Source organism: Scyliorhinus torazame, chromosome 12 (genome assembly GCF_047496885.1).
Source record: "Scyliorhinus torazame isolate Kashiwa2021f chromosome 12, sScyTor2.1, whole genome shotgun sequence".
NCBI classification, from domain to species: domain Eukaryota; kingdom Metazoa; phylum Chordata; class Chondrichthyes; order Carcharhiniformes; family Scyliorhinidae; genus Scyliorhinus; species Scyliorhinus torazame.
In genome coordinates this window covers 61,564,097-61,591,885 of record NC_092718.1, presented here as the reverse complement: position 1 = coordinate 61,591,885, position 27,789 = coordinate 61,564,097, and the positions used below count along the sequence as shown (strand labels likewise).

The 27,789-nt window shown below is 47.8% G+C and overlaps 2 protein-coding genes across 5 annotated transcripts in view; both read left to right on the top strand.

Moving 5' to 3' along the window:
* cemip (cell migration inducing hyaluronidase 1) overlaps positions 1-27,789 on the top strand; it is a 319,445-nt gene that overhangs the window by 92,856 nt on the left and 198,800 nt on the right. The window lies entirely within an intron of this gene.
* LOC140386430 (cell surface hyaluronidase CEMIP2-like) overlaps positions 1-27,789 on the top strand; it is a 211,099-nt gene that overhangs the window by 176,098 nt on the left and 7,212 nt on the right. For both annotated transcript variants that reach the window (XM_072468758.1, XM_072468757.1), the window contains exons 22-24: positions 2,843-2,944; positions 23,983-24,143; positions 26,912-27,021. In XM_072468758.1, coding sequence (XP_072324859.1) covers positions 2,843-2,944; positions 23,983-24,143; positions 26,912-27,021 — 373 coding nt within the window. The remainder of the gene's footprint in view (positions 1-2,842; positions 2,945-23,982; positions 24,144-26,911; positions 27,022-27,789) is intronic.

The window sequence follows — 27,789 nt, the reverse complement described above, 5'->3', positions numbered from 1 at the left end:
TGTAGCATAGGGCGAGATCTTCCAGCTGTTCACGCCGGTGGGATCTTCCAGTCCCGCCGATGGTGCACCCACGCCGCCGGGGAACGCATGACGGCATTGGGACCAGAAGATCCCGCCTCCAGCTAACGGCAGACCATGTCCCGCCGCAGAGAAACGTACCGTGGGAGGCCAGAGAATCTCACTCTATGTCATTGTAATTGTAGTTTGACAAAACGGGAATATCTTCAGCTGACCAATCTTTGGACAATGAAGCTTTTGATAAATGCCAGACTAAACAGCGTTTGTGTACAAATATGATGGTAAAACATTGTGATCGGAGCCTTGGTTAGAAAAATTGAACAAGTTGCTTTTATTATGTTAAACCAACTTGATTTCCTAAACCTTGGCTAGGATATTCTGTTGCGAGACCGCTCTGCTATCTGCTAGGATGGAGAATTTGGCGCTCAGCCAAATCTCCCATTCACTGCAGCGGGAACGGAGAGTCCACGATGTGAACGGAAGGAAAATCCCACCTTATCTCTACACCTGTCCATGTTTACCTCCCTTCCTTTGTCACGATGTTTGGGTGTTGCAGCATTCTGTTATTTAGAAACCTCTGTCAAAATCTTGCCGTTGCATTTTGTTGCGGAGCCAATCAAATCATTCATTGCTTTAGGAAGAGAATTTTGTCAACTATTTCTGGCATCAGCCACTGAAATGCCTGTTGTCCAAAATAAGGATCAAACTTTTAAAGAACACAACATTAATATGTTTTAATTTACACCTAATGGGGGTGAAGTGGTGGGGGCGGTTAGTTCAATTCGCTCAATAATTCAGAATGATGGCAACAGTGTGGGTTCAATTCCTGTCCCGGCTGAGGGAGACTTAGGACCTGTCTCCATGCTCTGCCCCTGACAGCAGAGGGCAATGGCCGACCACCACTGCCAAAAACACTGCATAGAAAACAGTTTAGGATGAAGCACCAGCGGACAATGAACCAAGGAACTGCCTTCGGCAGAGCGTTCAAGGAATGGAGCATTCTTAATGTCTCCTACAGGACTGTAGCCTATATAAATAACCTCAGCTTTCACTGGATATTGGCCCCCTCCCATCCCCCCAGAATTTCCAGCTACATCCTTGCTTGCTGAGCATCGACACTCTGTAGAGGTTTCCTGCATGCGTGAGTATTGTTTCGACTTCAGCGAAGAATCTGCTCTCTCGTTATGTGAGGATTTGTGAGCTCAATTCTCAAAAGCTGTTTTTCAGACGGGCTTCGCATTTACAATATTGCAACTGTCATCCTTAGGATCTGCTCAATATACAAGACTGTCATACATGGGGCGTTCCTGTTCTATCCAGATCCTCTCGCTGAATTCTTTCCCCAGCACATTGATGGCTGGATCGGTGTATTTTGCTCCAAACTGGAACATTTCATCGACTGTTCTTCACCTTCACATGATCCATCTCCAACTCTTTGCTTCACTTTCTCCACTTCCCCTTCTCTATTTTGGGGTTAGGCTGTGAACTCATACTCACTGTAAACTCGCTGACTCCTCACAGCTACCTTTTTTTTATTTGTTCATGGGACGTGGGCATGGCAGGCGCCGCCAGCATTTATTGCCTGGCCCTAATTGCCCTTGAGGGGGTAGTTAAGAGGTTTCCACATTGCGGGGGGTCTAGAGTAACATGTAGGCCAGACCAGATAAGGATGATAGATTTCCTTCCCTAAAGGACATTAGTGAACCAGATGGGTTTTTATGACAATCAACAGTGGTCTCATGGTCAACATTGGACTTTTAATTCCAGATTTTTATTGAATTCAAATTTCACCATCTGCAGTGGTGAGAATTGAACCTGGATCCCAAGAGCATTACTCTGTTGTTTAATTCAGCACTTTGATCACCTGTAAATCGGGGACAACCTCCTCGTAAGCCTGCTCCTGGGCTTGGCCTAGTTGGCCATTAACAGGTCTCGTCAGCAGCTGGTCAACGGGCAGTCCGACCGGAGTCTCTGCTCCTCTACCATGGCTACATTAGTGGCTGGGTGATGTTGGAGAGGGATCATGTGACATCCACCGGCAGGCTTCAAGCCTTCCGTGACTGGTGGACACCACGGGGGCTGGGAGACATCATCACGGGAATGATCTTTTGGGTTAATTAATTAAGTTTCCTTTGACATTTTGTTTTAGATACAGTGCCCCACCAGTAGACTTTCACCCCCTCTCATTTTTATTTAATTTACTGATCATTTGTTTAAATAATAAGACAGCGGGGACACTGAGTTGGAGGAGATGTATGTGGCTGAACAAAATCAATGAACTCGCTTGGTAAAGAAAAGCTTTGTGTCTTGGGTATGACTTCACCAAAAGGCTTGGATTGTGCTATCACCCCACCACCAGACACATATCAGGGGAGGACATTAAATTCCAAATTCCAGTAACAAATGCCAAACCACTGCATAACAGACATTAAGCTTTAGCTTGTTGTGGGCAGCCTCACAGGAAATGCCCTAGCATCCTGAGAAAAGTAAGGGTGAGATTTATCGGCCCACCTAGCCGCGTGTTTCTTGGCGGTGGGAGCCAGCGTGCCATTCGCTGGCGGCGGAATACTCTGTCCCACTGCTCTCAATTAAAATTCCCATTGAAGCCATCCCACACTGCCGGGAAACCCCCATGGACGAGGGTACACTGCCGGCGGAACCAGAGAACCCCGCTGCCGGGGAAGGGCCGCTGAATTCTGGCTTAAATGTTTTAAGTTTAGAGAATGTTGCTGGAGAAATGTGCCAGAAATCATATCCAAGGTCTCTGTCATTCCTGGTTTGTTTTGGGTTGGATGGTATTTAATAAATCTCTTTTATATTGCAGGTTGCTATTACAAGCGATCCACAAAGAACGTACGTCAGAATCCAAATACAGTCACAGAGCACAGGAGACATACAAAATAGACACAAATTCTCTTTCATTAAGGTAACAGCAATACGTTGGTTAATGTTAAATCTGATTTCCTCTTCAGATTAACTTTAAAGGACAAAAGAATTATTGTTTTGAATTTCATTTAATTATTTTGTCAAGCCTTTTGATATAGAATTATGCCTGTCAGTGCAAGTAAAGGACTGATTTTGTTTTTAACCTCAGTCTGTTCACATTGTGGAAACCAGGCATTCATAACCAAATAATGCTCAACAGAATCTAGGACTCAACAACAACCTCACATTTGAGGGTAAAGGGGGAGGAAAGGTGAGGGTATGTTTATCTAGAGGTCAGGATACGAGATTAACTTGTGAGTTCGAATCTCATCATGGTCATCTGGGGAGCTGAGGTTAATAAATGCAGTGGCTGGTTGGTGGATCAGTGACCTGCCACACAGATTCGCTGATATGTGATTCCAGACCCACCTTGGCTGATTGTCTCAAGGTAACGGGAGACGGGAGATTAATACCACCTTTCCTCCATAGCCCACCTCGCAGGAACAAAAAAAGGCAAAAGCTTGGATGTCTGCTGCTTCATATGTGCAAATTACTAACAGATTGAGGTCTGAAACCTCTGCAGAAATCGATAGAAAAGCTGAGGAACCTCTTCAGAAATTCCAGCCACTGATTATACGATTACTAACCTGGACATTTGGGCGCAGACATTTATTTGTAAGTAATCTGTTGACTGATGTACAGTGGCTTTATTGAACAAGATGTTGTGCCTCCTGTAGCTGGAACCAGAATGGCTGCAGCGCAGGAGAGCACACACTTTGATACTCCGCCTGCTGGGAGGAGCCAGCAGGCAGGGATTTACCCTTGTACTTCTAATATACGGACAGTGCCGTAATACATATAATATACCACTAGTGGTGTTCACCACATTGACAACGACAAGTGCTAGAATTAATCGCTTACTGATCCTGTTCTTTTGCATTTTTTGAATGAGATATTAACCTGAAACCTCGTCTGTTCTCTCACGCATGGATGTAAATAGGCCCCACGACTCTGGTTTGATGCAGAACAGGGGAGTCGATCACAGAATCCTGGCGTATATTTACCCCTCAACCAATGTCATTAAAAACAGATAATCTGGTCATTTATTTCATTTTTGTTTGTGGCATCTTGCAATTTATGTACCGATTTTTCCACAAGAGTGGTTGTGTTTGAAAAGGACGTCAGTGGCTGCAAAGCCCTTTGGGATGTCCAGAGGTCATGCACGGCGCTATATAAATACAATCGCTAGAACGGAACTATGACTTAATCTTGTGTGGATCTTGCAATGTTAAGTGATTATGAGTGCCACTACAGTGCATGGCAAGGCACTGGTGTTTCAGAGGCTGTGTTTTATCACGCTTGATGCTGATCTGACTCTCCTGCTTGCTCGGGTGATGGGCAGAGAATCCTCCGGCTGCACTGAGATGACGGGTCCCGCTGAGTTCCGGGTGTGTTTGGAAGGATGGATACTGCGCCCATGGATTCCAATACACATTACCCAGTGCAGCCTGAAAGCTTTCATTCTCCACCAGGCTACAGCCAGCCATATTACTGCAGAATTCCTCCGATCTTCTGGGGAATGTTCTTTCAATGATTTATTGCAGATGTTCAGAGTTTGATTTTGCGCGGGTAGATTTTTGTACTATTAAGGACGAGAGGGTGTTTGCTGATTGTTAGTAAATAGAGAGGTAACAATGCAGACTTGGAGGTGTGGGGTGTGGGGGTTGTGGGGTGGGGGGGGGGGGGGGGGCGGTGATGGCGCCGAGCAGGTGGAAACTGCAAGAGAACCATTTTAAAATGAAGTGTTAATGTAAGGCTACTTATGATACTAATGAAGATTCTTATTAGATTATTATAGTGATCCTGCAGCATTGTGCTTTAACATGCTGCTTTATATGTGCACAAGAGGCTACAGAATCTAATAAATGCAAAGAGCAAGATTTTACTGACACAGATTTGTTGCAGCTTGGAATATTTTCAACAGATTGCAACAGGGTGCAGTGGAATTTGCACGTTTTCCCTGTGTCTGCGTAGGTTTACTCTGGGTACTCCGGTTTCCTCCCACAGTCCAACGGTGTGCAGATTAGGTGGATTTGCCATGATCAATGCATGGGGTTATGGAGATAGAATGGGGGAGTGGGCCTAGATAGAATGCTACTTTGAATGGTCGGTGCAGACTCAATGGGGTGAATGGCCTCCTTCTGCACTTTAGGGATTCTATGTCGTAGAATTGGATTGATACGTGGCAGTGGGAATAGGGATGGATTGGTATAGGGTAGTGGGATTTGGATTGGATTGATACGTAGCAGTGGGAATAGGGTTGATTTGACACGGGGCAGTGGAATTAGAGTTGGTATGATACAGAGCAGTGGGATTAGGGTTGGTATGATACAGAGCAGTGGGATTAGGGTTGGTATGATACAGAGCAGTGGGATTAGGGTTGGTCTGATACAGGGCAGTGGGATTAGGGTTGGTTTGATACAGGGCGGTGGGATTAGGGTTGGTTTGATACAGAGCAGTGGGATTAGGGTTGGTTTGATACAGAGCAGTGGGATTAGGGTTGGTTTGATACAGGGCAGTGGGATTAGGGTTGGTATGATACAGAGCAGTGGGATTAGGGTTGGTTTGATACAGAGCAGTGGGATTAGGGTTGGTTTGATACAGGGCAGTGGGATTAGGGTTGGTATGATACAGAGCAGTGGGATTAGGGTTGGTTTGATACAGAGCAGTGGGATTAGGGTTGGTTTGATACAGGGCAGTGGGATTAGGGTTGGTTTGATACAGGGCAGTGGGATTAGGGTTGGTTTGATACAGAGCAGTGGGATTAGGGTTGGTTTGATACAGAGCAGTGGGATTAGAGTTGGTTTGATACAGGGCAGTGGGATTAGGGTTGGTATGATACAGAGCAGTGGGATTAGGGTTGGTTTGATACAGAGCAGTGGGATTAGGGTTGGTATGATACAGAGCAGTGGGATTAGGGTTGGTATGATACAGAGCAGTGGGATTAGGGTTGGTTTGATACAGGGCAGTGGGATTAGGGTTGGTTTGATACAGGACAGTGGGATTAGAGTTGGTATAATGCAGGGCAGGGGATGAGGATTGGATTGATATAGAGTAGTGAGATTAGGGTTGGTTTGATACAGGACAGTGGGATTAGGGTTGGTTTGATACAGAGCAGTGGGATTAGGATTGGATTGATACAGGGCAGTGGGATTAGGGTTGGTTTGATACAGGGCAGTGGGATTAGGGTTGGTTTGATACAGGACAGTGGGATTAGGGTTGGTTTGATACAGAGCAGTGGGATTAGGGTTGGTTTGATACAGGACAGTGGGATTAGGGTTGGTTTGATACAGAGCAGTGGGATTAGGATTGGATTGATACAGGGCAGTGGGATTAGGGTTGGTTTGATACAGGGCAGTGGGATTAGGGTTGGTTTGATACAGGACAGTGGGATTAGGGTTGGTTTGATACAGAGCAGTGGGATTAGGGTTGGTTTGATACAGGACAGTGGGATTAGGGTTGGTTTGATACAGGACAGTGGGATTAGGGTTGGTTTGATACAGAGCAGTGGGATTAGGGTTGGTTTGATACAGGACAGTGGGATTAGGGTTGGTTTGATACAGAGCAGTGGGATTAGGGTTGGTTTGATACAGGGCACTGGGATTAGGGTTGGTATAATACAGGGCAGTGGGATTAGGGTTGGTTTGATACAGAGCAGTGGGATTAGGGTTGGTTTGATACAGAGCAGTGGGATTAGGGTTGGTTTGATACAGGACAGTGGGATTAGGTTTGGATTGATACAGAGCAGTGGCATTAGGGTTGGTTTGATACAGAGCAGTGGGATTAGGGTTGGTATGATACAGAGCAGTGGGATTAGGGTTGGTTTGATACAGGGCAGTGGGATTAGGATTGGATTGATACAGGGCAGTGGGATTAGGGTTGGTTTGATACAGAGCAGTGGGATTAGGGTTGGTTTGATACAGGACAGTGGGATTAGGGTTGGTTTGATACAGGGCAGTGGGATTAGGGTTGGTTTGATACAGGGCAGTGGGATTAGGTTTGGATTGATACAGAGCAGTGGCATTAGGGTTGGTTTGATACAGAGCAGTGGGATTAGGGTTGGTATGATACAGAGCAGTGGGATTAGGGTTGGTTTGATACAGAGCAGTGGGATTAGGGTTGGTATGATACAGAGCAGTGGGATTAGGGTTGGTTTGATACAGGGCAGTGGGATTAGGGTTGGTTTGACACAGGGCAGTGGGATTAGGGTTGGTTTGATACAGAGCAGTGGGATTAGGGTTGGTATGATACAGGGCAGTGGGATTAGGGTTGGTTTGATACAGGGCAGTGGGATTAGGGTTGGTTTGATACAGGGCGGTGGGATTAGGGTTGGTTTGATACAGAGCAGTGGGATTAGGGTTGGTTTGATACAGAGCAGTGGGATTAGGGTTGGTTTGATACAGGGCGGTGGGATTAGGGTTGGTTTGATACAGAGCAGTGGGATTAGGGTTGGTTTGATACAGAGCAGTGGGATTAGGGTTGGTTTGATACAGGGCAGTGGGATTAGGGTTGGTTTGATACAGAGCAGTGGGATTAGGGTTGGTTTGATACAGGGCAGTGGGATTAGGGTTGGTTTGATACAGAGCAGTGGGATTAGGGTTGGTTTGATACAGGGCAGTGGGATTAGGGTTGGTTTGATACAGAGCAGTGGGATTAGGGTTGGTTTGATACAGGGCAGTGGGATTAGGGTTGGTTTGATACAGAGCAGTGGGATTAGGGTTGATTTGACACGGGGCAGTGGGATTAGGGTTGGTTTGATACAGGGCAGTGGGATTAGGGTTGGTTTGATACAGAGCAGTGGGATTAGGGTTGGTTTGATACAGAGCAGTGGGATTAGGGTTGGTTTGATACAGAGCAGTGGGATTAGGGTTGATTTGACACGGGGCAGTGGGATTAGGGTTGGTTTGATACAGGGCAGTGGGATTAGGGTTGGTTTGATACAGAGCGGTGGGATTAGGGTTGGTTTGATACAGAGCAGTGGGATTAGGGTTGGTTTGATACAGGGCGGTGGGATTAGGGTTGGTTTGATACAGGGCAGTGGGATTAGGGTTGGTTTGATACAGAGCAGTGGGATTAGGGTTGGTATGATACAGAGCAGTGGGATTAGGGTTGGTTTGATACAGGGCAGTGGGATTAGGGTTGGTTTGATACAGGACAGTGGGATTAGGGTTGGTTTGATACAGAGCAGTGGGATTAGGGTTGGTTTGATACAGGGCAGTGGGATTAGGGTTGGTTTGATACAGGACAGTGGGATTAGGGTTGGTTTGATACAGGGCAGTGGGATTAGGGTTGGTTTGATACAGGGCAGTGGGATTAGGGTTGGTTTGATACAGGACAGTGGGATTAGGGTTGGTTTGATACAGAGCAGTGGGATTAGGGTTGGTTTGATACAGGGCAGTGGGATTAGGGTTGGTTTGATACAGAGCAGTGGGATTAGGGTTGGTATGATACAGAGCAGTGGGATTAGGGTTGGTTTGATACAGGGCAGTGGGATTAGGGTTGGTTTGATACAGAGCAGTGGGATTAGAGTTGGTTTGATACAGGGCAGTGGGATTAGGGTTGGTTTGATACAGAGCAGTGGGATTAGGGTTGGTTTGATACAGAGCAGTGGGATTAGGGTTGGTATGATACAGAGCAGTGGGATTAGGGTTGGTATGATACAGAGCAGTGGGATTAGGGTTGGTATGATACAGAGCAGTGGGATTAGGGTTGGTTTGATACAGGACAGTGGGATTAGGGTTGGTTTGATACAGAGCAGTGGGATTAGGGTTGGTTTGATACAGGGCAGTGGGATTAGGGTTGGTTTGATACAGAGCAGTGGGATTAGGGTTGGTATGATACAGAGCAGTGGGATTAGGGTTGGTTTGATACAGGGCAGTGGGATTAGGGTTGGTATGATACAGAGCAGTGGGATTAGGGTTGGTATGATACAGGGCAGTGGGATTAGGGTTGGTATGATACAGAGCAGTGGGATTAGGGTTGGTTTGATACAGGGCAGTGGGATTAGGGTTGGTATGATACAGAGCAGTGGGATTAGGGTTGGTATGATACAGAGCAGTGGGATTAGAGTTGGTTTGATACAGAGCAGTGGGATTAGGGTTGGTTTGATACAGGGCAGTGGGATTAGGGTTGGTATGATACAGAGCAGTGGGATTAGGGTTGGTATGATACAGAGCAGTGGGATTAGAGTTGGTATGATACAGAGCAGTGGGATTAGAGTTGGTATGATACAGAGCAGTGGGATTAGGGTTGGTATGATACAGAGCAGTGGGATTAGGGTTGGTTTGATACAGAGCAGTGGGATTAGGGTTGGTTTGATACAGAGCAGTGGGATTAGGGTTGGTATGATACAGAGCAGTGGGATTAGAGTTGGTATGATACAGAGCAGTGGGATTAGGGTTGGTTTGATACAGGGCAGTGGGATTAGGGTTGGTATGATACAGGGCGGTGGGATTAGGGTTGGTTTGATACAGAGCAGTGGGATTAGGGTTGGTATGATACAGAGCAGTGGGATTAGGGTTGGTTTGATACAGAGCAGTGGGATTAGGGTTGGTATGATACAGAGCAGTGGGATTAGAGTTGGTATGATACAGAGCAGTGGGATTAGGGTTGGTTTGATACAGGGCAGTGGGATTAGGGTTGGTTTGATACAGGGCAGTGGGATTAGGGTTGGTTTGATACAGAGCAGTGGGATTAGGGTTGGTTTGATACAGGGCAGTGGGATTAGGGTTGGTTTGATACAGAGCAGTGGGATTAGGTTTGGATTGATACAGAGCAGTGGCATTAGGGTTGGTTTGATACAGAACAGTGTGATTAGGGTTGGTATGATACAGAGCAGTGGGATTAGGGTTGGTCTGATACAGGGCGGTGGGATTAGGGTTGGTGTGATACAGAGCAGTGGGATTAGGGTTGGTTTGATACAGAGCAGTGGGATTAGGGTTGGATTGGTGCAGGACAGTATGATTGGGGGCAGCACGGTAGCATTGTGGATAGCACAATTGCTTCACATCTCCAGGGTCCCAGGTTCGATTCCGGCTTGGGTCACTGTCTATGCGGAGTCTGCACATCCTCCCCATGTGTGCGTGGGTTTCCTCCGGGTGCTCCGGTTTCCTCCCACAGTCCAAAGATGTGCAGGTTAGGTGGATTGGCCATGATAAATTGCCCTTAGTGTCCAAAAGTGCCCTTAGTGTTGGGTGGGGTTGCTGGGTTATGGGGATAGGGTGGAGGTGTTGACCTTGGGTAGGGTGCTCGTTCCAAGAGCCGGTGCAGACTCGATGGGCCGAATGGCCTCCTTCTGCACTGTAAATTCTATGATCTATGAAACAATTCTATGATTAGGGTTGGATTGATCCAGCGCAGTGGGATTAGGGTTGGTTTGATACAGGGTAGCGGGATTAGGATTGGATTGATACAGAGCAGTGGGATTCGGGTTGGTTTGACACAGGGCAGTGGGATTAGCATTGATTGATACACGGAATTGGGATTAGGGTTGGATTGATCCAGAGCAGCGGGATTAGAGTTGGTATAATGCAGGGCAGGGGATGAGGATTGGATTGATATAGAGTAGTGAGATAAGGGTTGGATTGATACAGGGTAGCGGGATTAGGATTGGATTGATACTGGGTAGCGGGATTAGGATTGGATTGATACAGGGCAGTGGGATTAGCATTGATGATACAGGGAATTGGGATTAGGGGTGGATTGATACAGGGCACTGGGATTAGGGTTGGATTCATACAGGGCACTGGGATTAGGGTTGGTATAATGCAGGGCACTGGGATTAGGGTTGGTATGATACAGGGCACTGGGATTAGGGTTGGTATGATACAGGGCACTGGGATTAGGGTTGGTATGATACAGGGCACTGAGATTAGGGTTGGTATGATACAGGGCACTGGGATTAGGGTTGGTATGATACAGGGCACTGAGATTAGGGTTGGATTGATACAGAGTAGTGGGATTAGGATTGGTATGGGCAGAGCAGTGGGATTAGGGTTGGATTCATACAGGGCACTGGGATTAGGGTTGGATTCATACAGGGCAGTGGGATTAGGGTTGGATTGATACAGAGCAGTGGGATTAGAGTTGGTATGAAACAGGGCACTGGGATTAGGTTTGGATTGATACAGAGCAGTGGGATTTGGGCTGGATTGATACAGAGCAGTGGGATTAGAGTTGGTATGAAACAGGGCACTGGGATTGGGTTGGTTTGATACAGGGCAGTGGCATTAGGATTGGTTTGATACAGAGCAGTGCGATTAGGATTGGATTGATACAGAGCAGTGGGATTAGGGTTGGATTGATACAGAGCAGTGGGATTTGGGCTGGATTGATACAGAGCAGTGGGATTAGAGTTGGTATGAAACAGGGCACTGGGATTGGGTTGGTTTGATACAGGGCAGTGGCATTAGGATTGGTTTGATACAGAGCAGTGCGATTAGGGTTGGATTGATACGGAGCAGTGGGATTAGGGTTGGTACAAAACAGGGCACTGGGATTAGGGTTGGTACAAAACAGGGCACTGGGATTAGGGTTGAATTGATACAGAGCAGTGGGATTAGGGTTGGTACAAAACAGGGCACTGGGATTAGGGTTGAATTGATACAGAGCAGTGGGATTAGGGTTGGTACAAAACAGGGCACTGGGATTAGGGTTGAATTGATACAGAGCAGTGGGATTAGGGTTGGTACAAAACAGGGCACTGGGATTAGGGTTGAATTGATACAGAGCAGTGGGATTAGGGTTGGTACAAAACAGGGCACTGGGATTAGGGTTGAATTGATACAGAGCAGTGGGATTAGGGTTGGTACAAAACAGGGCACTGGGATTAGGGTTGAATTGATACAGAGCAGTGGGATTAGGGTTGGTACAAAACAGGGCACTGGGATTAGGGTTGAATTGATACAGAGCAGTGGGATTAGGGTTGGTACAAAACAGGGCACTGGGATTAGGGTTGAATTGATACAGAGCAGTGGGATTAGGGTTGGTACAAAACAGGGCACTGGGATTAGGGTTGAATTGATACAGAGCAGTGGGATTAGGGTTGGTACAAAACAGGGCACTGGGATTAGGGTTGAATTGATACAGAGCAGTGGGATTAGGGTTGGTACAAAACAGGGCAGTGGGATTAGGGTTGGTATGAAACAGGGCAGTGGGATTAGGGTTGGATTGATACAGAGCAGTGGGATTAGGGTTGGTACAAAACAGGGCACTGGGATTAGGGTTGAATTGATACAGAGCAGTGGGATTAGGGTTGGTACAAAACAGGGCAGTGGGATTAGGGTTGGTACAAAACAGGGCAGTGGGATTAGGGTTGGTATGAAACAGGGCAGTGGGATTAGGGTTGGATTGATACAGAGCAGTGGGAGTAGGGTTGGATTGATACAAAGCAGTGGGATTAGGGTTGGTACAAAACAGGGCACTGGGATTAGGGTTGAATTGATACAGAGCAGTGGGATTAGGGTTGGTACAAAACAGGGCACTGGGATTAGGGTTGAATTGATACAGAGCAGTGGGATTAGGGTTGGATTGATACAGAGCAGTGGGATTAGGGTTGGTACAAAACAGGGCACTGGGATTAGGGTTGGATTGATACAAAGCAGTGGTTAGTTTGGGATTATGGATAGCACAATTGCTTCACAGCTCCAGGGTCCCAGGTTCGATTCCGGCTTGGGTCACTGTCTGTGCGGAGACTGCACATCCTCCCGTGTGTGTATGGGTTTCCTCCGGGTGCTCCGGTTTCCTCCCACAGTCCAAAGATGTGCAGGTTAGGTGGATTGGCCATGATAAATTGCCCTTAGTGTCCAAAATTGCCCTTGGTGTTGGGTGGGGTTACTGGGTTATGGGGATAGGGTGGAGGTGTTGACCTTGGGTAGGGTGCTCTGTCCAAGAGCCGGTGCAGACTCGATGGGCCGAATGGCCTCCTTCTGCACTGTAAATTCTATGATAAAGCCACGTGCTTTATACTTTTGTGGCTCCACTTCAATTCTGTCATATTTTCCCAATTTAGTCACACTTGCGAGTTCAATTGAGTTCCTTTTCATTTTACTCCATCTGGAGTGTCAGCAATTCAAGATGAAGTAACATTGCAGGAATGATTTTCTGCTCATATGTTACAACTAACTCCAATAATTAAATTTGATTTTGCATTACACATGTAATTAGCTGGCTATCTTGAGGTTCATTCTAAAAATCTCTGATTTAGTAATACATAGTTGATGAAATGCTGTACTTTCCGTATCTATGTAGATGTGTCGTCCGCGATGCTATACTGTGGAGGGGTAGAATGTATGTTGGGGTGGGATTCTCCGTGAACTGGCGGGCGGGCAACTCCGGCGCGAAGGAGTTGCGTGAACCACTCTAGCGTCGGGCCGCCCTGAAGGTGCGGAGGAGGGGCTAGGCTGGTGCCGGAGTGGTTTGCGCCATGCCAACCGGCGGCGAAGGGCCTCCGCCAGCTGGCGCGGGTCGGCGCATGCGCGGGAGCTCCAGCGTGTGCTGGCATCATCACAGTGCATGCGCAGGGAGGTTCATCTCCACATCGGCCATCATGGACTGTTACAGCGGCCGACGCGGAGAAATAGAGTGCCCCCATGGCACAGGCCCGCCCGTGGATTGGTGGGCTCCGATCGTGGGCCAGGCCACCATGGGGGCACCTCCCGGGACCAGATCCCCCCGCGCCACCTCCCCCCCCCCCCCCCCGAGGACCCCAGAGGCCATTCGCGGAGCCAGGTCCCGCTGGTAAGTACCTGTTGTGATTTACGCCGGCGGGACAGGACGTAAACGGGCGGCCACTCGGCCCATCACGGGCCGGAGAATCGCCGTGGGAGCCGCTGCCAGCGGCCGCCGACCGGCGCGATTCCCGCCCCTGCCAAATCCCCGGCGCCAGAGAATTCGGCAACCGGCGGGGGCAGGATTCACGCCGCACCCCGACGATTCTCCGACCCGGCGGGGCGTCTGGTGTCTACAATACTCCAGATTCCAAAGTGCTGATCATAGCAGTGTTGAAGGGGAGGGTCTTGGCCCGATAAATCTCCATAGGGAGAGAGAGGCCCACATTCAGGCCACACACTCGCAAGTTTCCTTGTGGCCATTGGGAGTTGAGAAAAAGCAGCGTTTATTACCCAACCCTTTGGTATGACTAGCTTGCTAGGCCACTTTGGAAGGCGTTTAAGAATCAACCACACTGGTGTGGGACTGGAGCCACATATGGGTCAGATTGGATAATGACGCTGAGTTTTCTTCTAATTTCCTAAGCGAGACCCGACGGGGAGGGGAAGGCCAGAAACGTGGCGGTGGTTACACCTTCTTCTGGAAAGGTAAACAAGAAGAAGATTGACGCCTCGAAGCGATTGGCTTCGTCATTGATAACAAACCGGATGAGCATCTCGGACTCCCCTTGCTTCATGACCCTCTGTGCACCCTAGCCCAGAGCCAATGTGCGACAGTCCTCAGCGCGTACACCCCAACAATGGAAGCTACAAACGAGTCCAAAGAGGAATTTTACTCCAGCCTCGAGCAATCCTTGACCCGAGTCCCGACTGGCGACAAGGTGATCCTCCTCCTTAGTGACTTCACACTGGAGTTGGAAACAACAGATCTCTGGGGAGGTTTAATCAGCAGATAGGGGGGTGGGGAAATCCAACACCAGTGGTACCCAGCTCCCAAAAAATGCCAAGAATACAGCCTCGAGGTAACCAACACCTTGTTTCATCAGAGAGCCAAGTACAAGGCCTCATAACAAGAACTTCGCTCCAAGCATTGGCACCTGCTTGACTACTTCATCGAGCGAGCGAGGGACCACAAGGACTTGTGCAAGACTGCATCATGACAGGAGCTGATGACTGCTGGGCGGATCACCATCTAATCCGTTCTGTGATCAACATCACTGTCGACCCAAAGCAGCGATAGCAACAGAAACAATGCCAGAGGAAAATCAACACTGAGGCACCCATAGACTCTGATAACAGAGAGCCCTGTTCAGCCAGGGCCTCACTGCCAATCTGACAATTCCCGGTGACCCAGAGTGTCCACAGCACCTGGTCTGCCCTCAAGGCCTCCATAATCAGCACCTGCGAAGAGATTCTTGGTCATTCAACCAGGAAACACCAAAATTGGTTCAGTGAGAATGGCCAGGAGATCCAGAAGCTGATGAACTGCAAACGCAAAGCTTTTCTGACCCTTAAACAGCACTCAACCCAAGAGCAAGAAAATAGCTCTACAGGCGGCTGAATGCCGAGGTCCATGCAAAAATCCCACCACCTAAAGAACAGATGGTGGGTGGATAAAGAGTAGGAGATCACCCATGGCCCAAGCAACCAAGCCCCCACTCTATTGTTGGCCATGAATGGAGAGGAGCAGAGAGGCTGTCAGCACCCACTGGAAGGAGTACTTGGAAGTCCTCCTTAACAGAGATTCTGTCTTCAATGCGAATGTCTTTGACTCCATCCGCCAGGATGCTGCCCGTCATAATCTCAGCACAAACCCAACTCGGCATGAGGTAGAAGAGGCCATCCAATGGCTAAAGAACAACAAGGCATCAGCAGCAGATGGAATCCCTGCCACAGCCTGAAAACATGGTAGACAAACACTATTGGTGTGAATATATTACCTCAATTCCCTTATCTGGAAGGAGGAGAACGTGCCAGGAGATTCAGGGACGGCGTAATACTGACCAACTTCAAGAAAGGTGACAAGTCCGACAACAGTAACTATAGAGGAATTGCCCGCCACAGGAAAGGCCATCGCTAGAGACAAAGAACAAAGAAAAGTACAGCACAGGAACAGGCCCTTCGGCCCTCCAAGCCTGTGCCGACCATGCTGCCCGTCAACTAAAATCTTCTACACTTCCGGGGTCCGTATCCCTCTATTCCCATCCTATTCATGTATTTGTCAAGATGCCCCTTAAATGTCACTATCGTCCATGCTTCCATCACCTCCTCCGGCAGCGAGTTCCAGGCACCCACTACCCTCTGTGTAAAGAACTTGCCTCGTACATCTCCTCTAAACCTCGCCCCTCGCACCTTAAACCTATGCCCCCTAGTAATTGACCCCTCTACCCTGGGAAAAAGTCTCTGACTATCCACTTTGCCTATGCCCCTCATAATTTTGTAGACCTCTATCAGGTCGCCCCTCAACCTCCTTCGTTCCAGTTTGAACAAACCACGTTTATTCAACCTCTCCTCGAAGCTAATGCCCTCCATACCAGGCAACATCCTGGTAAATCTCTTCTGCACCTTCTCCAAAGTCTCCACATCCTCTGGTAGTGTGGCGACCAGAGTTGACCACTATACTCCAAGTGTGGCCTAACTAAGGTTCTATACAGCTGCAACATGACTTGCCAATTTTTATACTCAATGCACCGGCCAATTAAGACAAGCATGCCGTATGCCTTCTTGACTACCTTCTCCACCTGTGTTGCCCCTTTCAGTGACCTGGGGACCAGTACACCAAGATCTCTCTGACTGTCAATACTCTTGAGGGTTCTACCATTCACTGTATATTCCCTACCTGTATTAGACCTTCCAAAATGCATTACTTCACATTTGCCTGGATTAAACTCCATCTGCCATCCCGTCGCCCAAGTCTCCAAATGATCTAAATCCTGCTGTATCCTCTGACAGTCCTCATCGCTATCTGCAATTCCACCAACCTTTGTGTCGTCCGAATACTTACTAATCAGACCAGTTACATTTTCCTCCAAATCATTGATATATGCTATGAACAGCAAAGGTCCCAGCACTGATCCCTGCGGAACACCCCACAAGTCACAGCTCTCCAATCAGAAAAGCACCCTTCCATTGCTACTCTCTGCCTTCTATGACCTAGCCAGTTCTCTATCTATCTTGCCAGCTCACCTCTGATCTTGTGTGACTTCACCTTCTGTACCAGTCTGCCATGAGGGACTTTGTCAAAGGCCTTACTGAAGTCCAGATAGACAACATCCACTGCCCTACCTGCATCAATCATCTTTGTGACCTCCTCGAAAAACTCTTTCAAGTTAGTGAGACACGACCTCCCCTTCACAAAACCGTGCTGTCTCTCGCTAAGACAACCCCTTGCTTCCAAATGGGAGTAGATCCTGTCTCGAAGAATTCTCTCCAGACCTCCTTAATCGCCTTCTGCCTGTGGCTGTAGAGCTTCACCGGAGTCCTAATGCATATTCTGCAGATTAAAGGGCACAACGGACATGACCTTCACCTCACAACGACCACAGGAGAAATGCAGGAACAACACCAACCGTTGTACATGACCGGGGCATCGCAGTGGCACAGTGGTTAGCTCTGTAGCCCCACAGCATAAGGAACACAGGTGCAATTCCAGCCTCGGGTGACTGTCTGCGTGGGATTCCTCCGGGCACTCCTGATTCCTCCCACAGTCCAAAGATATGCAAGTTAGGTGGGTTAGCCATGGTAAAATTACCACTTAGTGTCCAAAGATTCGTAGGTTAGGTGGGGGTACAGGGATAGGGCGGGGGAGTACGCCTAGGTAGGCTGCTCTTTCAGAGGCTTAGTGCTGACTTGATGGGCTGAATGGCCTCCTTCTGCACTGTCGGTATTCTATTCTATTCTATGATGACCTTCTCTAACTTCACAAAGGCCTTTTAACCGTCAAGCATGAGGGATCATTGAATGTTCTCCTTCATTTTGAATGTGCCCAAAGGTTTGTCACCATCCTTTGCTTGCTCCATGATGACATGCAAATCGTGATCCTGACCAATGGACCCACCACAGACCCAATTCGAGTTAGGACTGGGGTCAAGCAAGGCTCTTCTCGATCTTCCTTGCTGCAATGCTCCATCTCACCCTCAACAAGCACCCACAGCAGTGGAGCTAAACTACAGAACAGGCAGAAATCTGTGCAACCTCCGCCACCCGCAGGCCCGATCCAAGGTAATCCCATCCTCTGTCATTGAACTAAAGTATACAGATGGCGACTGCATCTGGCACACTCAGAGGCCACGCTCCAAGCCTTCACCGAGATATATGAGAGTATGCACACAGCAGACAACGTCCTGTGCTAACCTGCCTGGGCCACACAGTCCTGCATCCCCACCCCCACCCATGGTTATTAAAATCCACGATGAGGCCATGGACAACATGAGCCATTTTCCATACCTTGGTAGTCTACTGTCAACAAAGGCAGACATCAAGGATGAGGTTCAACACTACCTTCAGAGTGCCAGTGCAGCCTTCGGTCTCCTGAGGAAGAGAGTGTAAAAGAAGACCCGGATCTCAGACTCAGCACCAATCTCTTGGTCTACAGAGCAGTAGTGACACCCACCTTCCTATATGGCTCAGAGACGCGGACTATGTAAAGCAGGCACCTCAAAACCCAGGAGAAATACTACCAGCACTGCCTCCGTAAGATCCTCCAAATCCATTGGCAGGACAGGTGCAGCATTGCCAGTATGCTCAATCAGCTCTGCTGGGTGGGCCACATCATCCACATGCCTGACACGAGTCTCCGAAAGCAAGTTTGGAGCTTCGGCACAGCAAGCGAGCCCCAGGAGTATAGAGGAAATGCTTCAAGGACACCCTCAAAGTCTCCTTGGAAAAAATGCGACATTCCCGCCGGTGTCATGTTCTGTAGACTGGCCGAAGTGAACATCTAGTTTAAATAATTTATTATGGAACAACTGCGTGATAATAACGTACTCACGCTAATTAACTATAGTAGAGCTACTGCAAAAAACGTCTATCCTCCAGCATGACCTACTCCCAACTCCCCAGCCACAGGATCACGTGGTGGGTTTACGCTGCCACCTAGGCCCAAGACAGCCCAAGAAAAAGCATCCAGGAAGTAGCTGAACACCTTGAAGCCAAACGTCGTTGGGGAAAGGAGTGCATGGCAAGCCGGGCACCCCACCTACCAACCACCATCTGCCCCACCTGTGATCGAGACTGTAGGTCATGCATTGGACTCCTCAATCACCTGAGAACTAATTTTTCACCTGGAAGCAAGTCAGCCACGGCTCTGGGAGACTGCCTAAGAAGAAGATCTGTAAAGTTTAACGTCACCTCCGAGTGTGTGGTTCAGCAAAACCAGTACAAGACAGAAGGGAAAATAAAACCCAGTGCAAGTTAAACTTTCCTCAAATTTTAATTTAATTTAATTTGTGAACATCATTATTCTGGATTCTGAAGAGACCAGTTTGCCAGGCGAGCCTGCTAGCAGGGACCTGTCTGCCAACAGTGAAAACCTGAAATGTTGGCACACGATGCCATGTCCAACTAACTGATTTGTCCTGTGAGGCTCCGAGCTGGCAGACAGATAAGTCGCCAACCCAACCCTCCACATCTGTAAAGTGAGGCCGCATCGAATCAATGGTGTAGACAAATAGAAGATCTTCCTCGACCGTTAATTCGGCTTTAACTTTGATTGTATGTGTCCATCTCCAGTTCTGGCCATCACGTTGGCTGGGATCAGTTATCTGCAAATTTTAAAATTGTGCCCTGCCCACCCAATTCAAGGTCACTAACATAGACCAAGAAAAGCAGATGGTCCAAAATCGGACACCTGGGAATCCCGCTCTATCACTGCCCTCCAATCCCTAAAGCATCTATTCACCACCACTCTCCGTTTCCTGCCACTCAGCCAACTTGGTACCCTTGCTGCCGCCGTCCCTTTTATTTCCAGGACTGCCTGAGACACTGGGACAGTCGGGCGATGTGGTTGTTCACTGTCATTTGCAGAGACAGCCATTCCACAGCAGGCCGTGCTGCCATGTTCCATCTATTGCTGACGATGAACGAGCTGTCAGTGCTTGCCAGCCTCTCGAAAGCTTTTCCAGCTATCGGCAGACAACCAGAAATGTGGTCACGCGTCCTGCCTTTTGGACAGTCATGATTCACAAGAAGTTCAAATCCGCGACTCCGAGAGCTCCAGCTAATGACAGAAGTTTGTTTTTACTTGCAGATGTTCTGTAATGTAAGCATGTCGTCGGTTTTCTAGGATTGAGATGCAGAAAGAACCAGCTGTGTGCTAAATGACCAGTTTTATCACAGGCTGCTCTGGAATTGTATTGCAGCATTAATACCTCACTGGTCTTGGCACGACCTCCCGGGCGGGCTAGCGCGCGGTCAATTCTGGCCCCACTTGACCTGGAGTCACAATACAAGTGAAATTAGATGTTATTTTAAAATACTTGAGGTCCTTGGCTGAGCCCAATAAACTGCAGCCGCCAGGTTTGTAATTTTAACGCAAATAACCTTTTATTATGTACAGTACTATAATTAAACTGACAAAAAATGTAACTGATATCTGATTCCCAACCACCTCCCCCCTAACTCCACCCCCCCCCCACTCTCTCTATATCATAGAATTTACAGTGCAGAAGGAGGCCATTCGGCCCATCGAGTCTGCACCGGCTCTTGGAAAGAGCACTCCACCCAAGGTCAACACCTCCACCCTATCCCACAGTAACCCCACCCAACACGAAGGGCAATTTTGGACACTAAGGGCAATTTATCATAGCCAATCCACCTAACCTGCACATCTTTGGACTGTGGGAGGAAACCAGAGCACCCGGAGGAAACCCACGCACACACGGGGAGGATGTGCAGACTCTACACAGACAGTGACCCAAGCCGGGATCAAACCTGGGACCCTGGAGCTGTGAAGCAATAGTGCTATCCACAATGCTACCGTGCTGTTATACACACACACACAAACAGAGGAATAAGGCTGGTTGAAATGTAAAGTTATAATACAATAAAAGGATAAGGATCTTTGAATCGGATAGATGTCTTCCAGTAAGTTTCTTCCTGAAGGTTAGGCCTTCAGTTGGGTATTGTCTTTTCCTTCTCTTTGTGATGATCTTCACTACAGACTCACAAAGACAGCAGGCAACCGGCAGCAGAGAAAGGGAGAAACAGAGCTCCTCTTCCTTCCAGGTCCAGTTGCTTCTGGCAAGGTTGTCTACTTTTTCCGTAGCTTCAGGATCATTTCAAGTTTACAACAAAGATGTTCCAGGCACTCATGGGCTTTTAGAACAATAAAGCAGTTCTTTCAGCAAGAGAGACAATGGGCGGGATCCCCCGGCGATTCTCCGGCCCGCAATGGGCCGAGTGGCCGCCCGTTTTCGGTGAAAATCACAACAGGTCCTCACCGGTGGGACCTGGCTCCACGGGCGGCCTGCAGAGTCCTTGGGGGGGCACGGGGGGATATGGCCCCGGGGGCTGCCCCCACGGTGGTCTGGCCTGCAATCGGGGCCCACTAATCCGTGGGCGGGCCTGTGCTGTGGTGGCACTCTTTCCTTCCGCAACGGCCGCTGTCAACCTGCGCCAAGGCCGGTGCGGAGAAGAACCCCCCTGCGCATGCGCTGGGATGATGCCAGCACACACTGGTGCTCCTGCGCATGCGCCAACTCGTGCCGGCCGGCGGAGGACCCTCGGCGCCGGTTGGCGTGGCACCAAGCACTTCTCCTTTATCCTGTCTATCAGCCAGACAGTGAGATCACCAGGTTACATGTTCCTGATGGTCTCCTCACTGCAACATCGAAAAGAGAGACTCTAGGGTCAGCATCCGTCTTCTAGGAACTTCTCTTGGTTAATTGTCCGGCTCTGGCTGCATTTCAAGGTTCCTTCATGCATGCCGGAGGGTCCTGGCACCATTTGGATGGCCAGTTTGTAGTTAGCTTGATGCCTGACCAAAACCGGAGCCACCTCTGCCCCACATCACATGATCAACAACTTCGACCACTCGACTGCAACCTGTGCTGTCAGCTGAGGTACAGGTATTATCCTAAACTGCACTTCAGGGCTGCGTGGTTAGTTTGGACCATGAGGATCGGTTGCTCAAAGCCTTAATTACAATAATGCAAGAGGTTTTGAGTACCTCCCTCGGTGAATGTTCCACGCCTACCTCTCACAAAGCGAACCTCTAGCTTGCTTAATTACTCTAAAACCCCATAAAACTCAGCTTAACTTAGTCTGCGCCTGAGTGAGTATAAGTTCAGGAGCACTCAGTGCCTGAGTGGCGCTCGGGAATTTATGTTGCTTGAGTGGCCATAATTGCTTCAGAGGCCAGACTCCAAGCATGTCAATGGAGCTGATGCTGAACAGCCTCAGCTGTATAAGAATGCTAAAGCTTGAAATGCTTTTCCAAATGTGTGGCCAATTTCTTCACCTCCCCCCACCATGTGCTTGTGTACTTCCTTCAGTATGTGCTTCCTTGCGCCAGATCCCTTCGCCCCCAACACTGGAGCCCTGGCCCTGACACCGCACTGATAGACAGCCGGGAAGAAGCCGCGTTGGAGACTTGCCTGTGAGTCTCCCTCCAAATCCGTAACGCCGCTTCCTGGAATTCCTAGCATTGATTCTCATGAGTGCAGTGTTATGTTGTGTGTACTCACCTCTGATTCCCCCTCAAAGTTCAAGTTGGCAGGTGCACGCAGTGTAAATCACACAGTTCTGAAGCCACGCCAACATGGGATTTAAATTTGACATGGGGCCACAAAATGAGATGCTAATTTATTAAAATTAAGTTCCCGATGTTCGATGGTGGGAAACGTGGCCCGCCATTGATGGCAGGAGGAGACAATCGCGTCCTGGATTTATGCCTTTAGGAAACAAAACCAGGGCCTTCTCGTGTGATATTCTGATCTCACCACCAAATACGCCCGACTCGATCATTCCAACCATTGTTTTGACTTGTCCATTTTGCCTCTCTTTTCTTTCCTTTTACCAGACATTGGCTGGAGTGATGTTTTTTCTGTACTAATATCTCGGATTTATTCGGATAAAGCTGATACTCATGGGAGTGGCACTGAGATCATCGCTGAAATTGTTCAACATCAGTGTTCCTCCCTCAGATACCAGGCCCAGGAGGCCATTGGCATCCATGGACTTCCATTGGATTGGCCCATGATTTCGTTTGGCAAGGTACTGCAGTCGTTTGCCTCTGCCTGCTGCAGTCTGGCTGACCAGGAAACTCCCCTTTTACTGCCTGCCATATTGGAAGGCTGCTAATCAACCTGCTTGACCACACGATGAACGCTATTTCCATGGCCATCAAATTCTGAAGTCGGACTTGAACTCGGAGCTTCTGGCACAGAGGGAGGGACGTTACCACTGTGCCACAAGACCTCAATAAATAAAGATCAGAACTAAAATATCCCATGCTGGCTTCCTCGCTGTGTCCATGGATAATATATTGATTATTAATTCCCAAAGCATAGGCAAGACTGTCCTTTCTTACCCATCCCTAGTTGCAATGAAAGTGTGGAATTATAGAACTCCTACAGTGCAGAAGGGGGCCATTCAGGCCATCTGCACCGACCCTCCGAAAGAGCACCCTGCCTCGGCCCAATCCCCTGCCCCATCTCTGTAAGCCCATAACCTTTGGATACTAAGGGGCAATTTTGCATGGTCAATCCACCTAAATAGATACGAGGAGAACATGCAAACTCCACACGGACAGTCACCCAAGGCCAGAATTGAACCCGCGTCCCTGGTGCTGTGTGGTAGCAGATGATGGAGAGCCTTCTGTTTCATATGATGTGTAACTGGAGTTACTTACAGATTGGGTAACAAAGGCAAGTTTCCTTCCCAAAAGGACATTAGTAGCTTTTAACAAGAATCTATCAATTTTGTGGTCGCATTTGCTGATACCAGCTAGATTTCTAGATTTTTAAAAACTGAATTCAAACTGAACTGAACTTTTTCCAAACATGTCTGAAGTGGTAGTCCATTTTTGTATTCCATTGGGGAATTTCATTTTGGATTTGGGGCGGGATTCTCCGGTCTCCCAGCCTCGTGTTTCTCGGCGGCGCGCCGTTCGCTGGCGACGGAATTCTCTCTTCCCACCATTTGCCAATGGGATTTCCCATTGGAGCCACCCTACGCTACCGGGAAACCCGCGGATGGGGGCGTGCTGCCAGCGGGAATAGAGAATCCCGACCACTGAAGAATTCCGGCTACAGGAACTACTTCAAATTTTAAGAATTTGCTTTCTTATAGAATTGCCATTCTGTTCCTGTAGGTGAATGATGACGTCTTCTTGTCTGAGAAAGCAGGATTGCTCTTTGTCACAATAGATGCATGTTCTGGAGATATTCCGAGCAGGCAATATTTTGACACAGCTCATGGACTGCAGGTGGCTGACTCCATTGCTAATTACATCCAGTCAACCATTCGAGAAAGGTAAGCAGATGGACAATTATTTATGTTCCATAAAGTGCCAACTGTCTTTCTAAAAACAGTTGCGATATTTGGGATTTATTGAAAAACCATTTGTCCTTCTCAGACAAGGATTGAGACTAGTCCTTCAGCAAGAATAGAAACTATTGTCACCCGCACTGCCGGAGATCCTGAGTCGGAGATACTGGGAGATGTTGGGAGGGTTTTTGAGCTTCTGTATATAGGAATTAAAACGGCCCATGGCTTATTGGCTGGGCATAGTGCATAGGGTCTTCTGCTGGGGTCTGCTCAGGTTAACAAAACAGAAAAAACATAAGATGGAAGAGAAAAAAAAATGTCCTTTTTCAGAAAAACACACTTGACAAACATTATTTCAAGTGCCCAAAAAGCTAGCTGGGGGAGATCTTGTGGTGCACTGGGTAGTGTCCCTGTCTCTAAGCCAGAAACTCCGGGTTCGAGTCCTGCCCCAGGTTTGATGGTCAAGGAGGGTGTTTTCATAACGTGGCCAAACAGGTTTAATCATTGAACCATAAAAAAGACACAGCATAAAAAGGGGCCATTCGCCCATCTTGTCCATGCCGATCCAAGTGCCCTTTCTAATCCCATCTTCCGGCACATGGCCCATAGCCCTGTAGGTGACAGCACTTAAAGTGTGAGTGTGTCCACCTGCAAAATCCATAATGGCTGGCGGTAAGAGCAGGAGAGACTCGTGGTCAGCCATGCTTGATGCAGAGTGGCGCCCATCAAGCTATAAGTCTCTGGCGACAGACTAGCGATGTGTCCCAGGAATAACTAGCCATGGAAACAGACGTAAGTCTGCCTTAATGCATGTGGGAAGAGAAAGAAGATAAAGCTAGCTAAACTGGTGTTGTAAACAAAACACTTGGCTTCACGTAGATTGCATAAATAGAAAGTATAATTATGTGAAAGTATAATTATGTCAAATGTTAGGAATCTCAAAATTCTGAAACAAAGTTTTGCATTAATTAATGGGGGCAGAGAGCTTTCCCTGACTCTGTGTTGTAGATGAGGGCAAACAAAGGGGAAATAGAAAGCAGTCTGTTTAGCATCAGGGCAATGGTAGAGCTTCAGTTGGTTGTCCAGGGTTCTGCTGTAACATTATTATTGATCTCCATAATCTAGTAATAATCTGATCTCGAGTACCAAATGACTGAGTACAAGCCAAAGGCCTAGCCCTCAACCTTGAAAGGATCCAAAAGAGGAAGGTCATTTCAGAGATATATAGAATTTCCGTGGAGATCAATAAATAAAAGAAACAAACTTACTGAGCGAAGAACCCAATGGAAGGAACTAATGGACAATATTTACATTTTATAACTTTTACTTTAACAATCAAACCAAAATCAACACAAATTAAATACAAATTAACAAGCAGATTGTATTCAGTCGATAGCATAAATTAGACTTTATTTTGCTGATACAATAAAGATAGATTTCCCAGATTTACAGCTAGTCCCTTTAGCACATAGACCTCTACGTTCAGCCACCAAGCCCTTCAAAACTCTGCCTTCCTCAGGTGGAGTTCCATTGCTATCCCTACGGCACAGTGGTACAGTGGTTAGCACTGCTCCCTCACAGCACCATGGACCCTGGTTCAATTCTGATCTTGGGTGACTGTGGAGTTTGCACTTTCTCCCTGTGTCTCCGTGGGTTTCCTCGGGTGCTCCGGTTTCCTCCTACAGTCCAGAGATGTGCAGGTTAGGTGGATTGGCCATGCTGAATTATCCCTTAGTGTCCAAAGATTGGTTGGCGTTACAAGAATAAGTTGGAGGAGTGGCCAAGATAGGGTCCTCTTTATTAGGGGCAGTGCAGACTTGATGGGCCAAATGGCCTCCTTCTATGATGTTATGATTCAAGATGTCAACCTAGTTCCCTACACTGAACCAAAGTCCCACCATCAACAACATAGCTCTAGTTAATTGATCCCTTCAAAGTAACTGAAGCAGCGGCAGTAAGGTTACTTTGCTTAACCCTGCTGCTAAATCCAGCCTTCGAGTTTCCTTCTTTTAAGCTGTTCCGCACTCACACCCTCTCTTCAACCTTCTTGTCTGACTGTGGAGTTTGCACTTTCTCCCTGTGTCGCCGTGGGTTTCCTCGGGTGCTCAGCACTGCTGCTGAGGTATGATCTCTAAGGGCTCTGTATTTTCCCTTTGATTTCAATGAACTTCTGTTTCCTTAGTAACCTGAAATCACAGTCTGATTCCCCAGAAATCTGATGTCACAGCCAGGAATCCGAAGTCACAACCTCCTCTTCCAGAAAACTGAAATTTTAGCTTCTTTTTCAGTTCAGGGCTAGCTCACAAATGCAAGCTTTGAAACCAAAGACAGCACACCTACCAGCACATGTGACAAGCTCTTTGTACAGGCAATCGCTCACATACATTTCCTACTGGTCCTGCAATACCAAGTGGGAAAGCAGAGTTAACGCTGAGCTTTATTTCAAGTTAAACTATTGACTGTAGAACAAGACAGTAGAAAGTGACATCACAGAATCTTTACATAGAATCCATACAATGCAGGAGGAGGCCCGTCAAGTCTGTAGCGACCTCTGAAAGTGCAACCTATCCTCGCACCACTCCCCCGCCATTTCCCCGCAATCCCACCTAACCTACACATCTTTGGACTGTGGGAGGAAACGGCATAAGTTTTTATAAAATCACCCGAAGAATGTTTTATAAAAAGTTTCATAATGAACTCCAATCATCTTTGGCAGTGTTTTTAATCTCTTGTTTCTGTTTCCATTTTTGCAGATCAATTACTCTAGTCTGTTCAAGAGGTGATTTTGGCTGGGCGTTAAACTATGTGTCTTCAGCTTTCCTGAGACTAGGTGCTGCAAAGCCAATCAAGTTTTTCAGAGAAGGTGATGCTTTAGATTGTGCAGGTTCTCCATCGATATCTTTAAAATTAACAATATAGGTTGGAAATATTCTGCTCTGATTAATGGCAATAGATAGAGAATATATAGTTAACAAAGAGTGATCAATATCTGACAGCCTTAGTGTGGCAATAGCTGGAGACATTTAAGAAACGGGTTGATGCCCTAATGGTGAATCCTAAATTTTATGTAGAGGCTAATGGGATGGGCTGGAAACTGGCCCTTAACCTGCATGAGTTGAATGCTCCGAACTGGTATTTATTGTAGAATCCAGGGGTAAAATTTAATTGACTTCACCTTCGCCAATCTACTTGTTGCAGATGCATTATCCATGATGGTATTGGTAGGACTGACCACTACACAGTACTTGTGGAGACAGCATCCCGCTTTCACATTGAGGACCACCTCCATTGTGCTGTGCGACACTACCACTGTGCTAAATGGGATAGTTTCAGAACAGCTCAAAACTGGGCATCAAAATGACGATGTGAGCCATCAGCAGCAGTAGCAGAATTGTATTCCACTGCAATCTATAACCTATACCCTGGCATATCCCTCTCACTCTACCATTACCACCAAGCCAGAGGACCAACCATGATTGAATAAAGAGTGCAGGAGGGCATGCAGGGAGCAGCACCAGGCATACCTAAAAGTGAGGTGCCAACCTGGTGAAGCAAAAACACAGGACTACATGCACGTTAAACGACAGAAGCAGAGCTCAACAGTCCCAGCATCCCAGAACCAATGAATTAG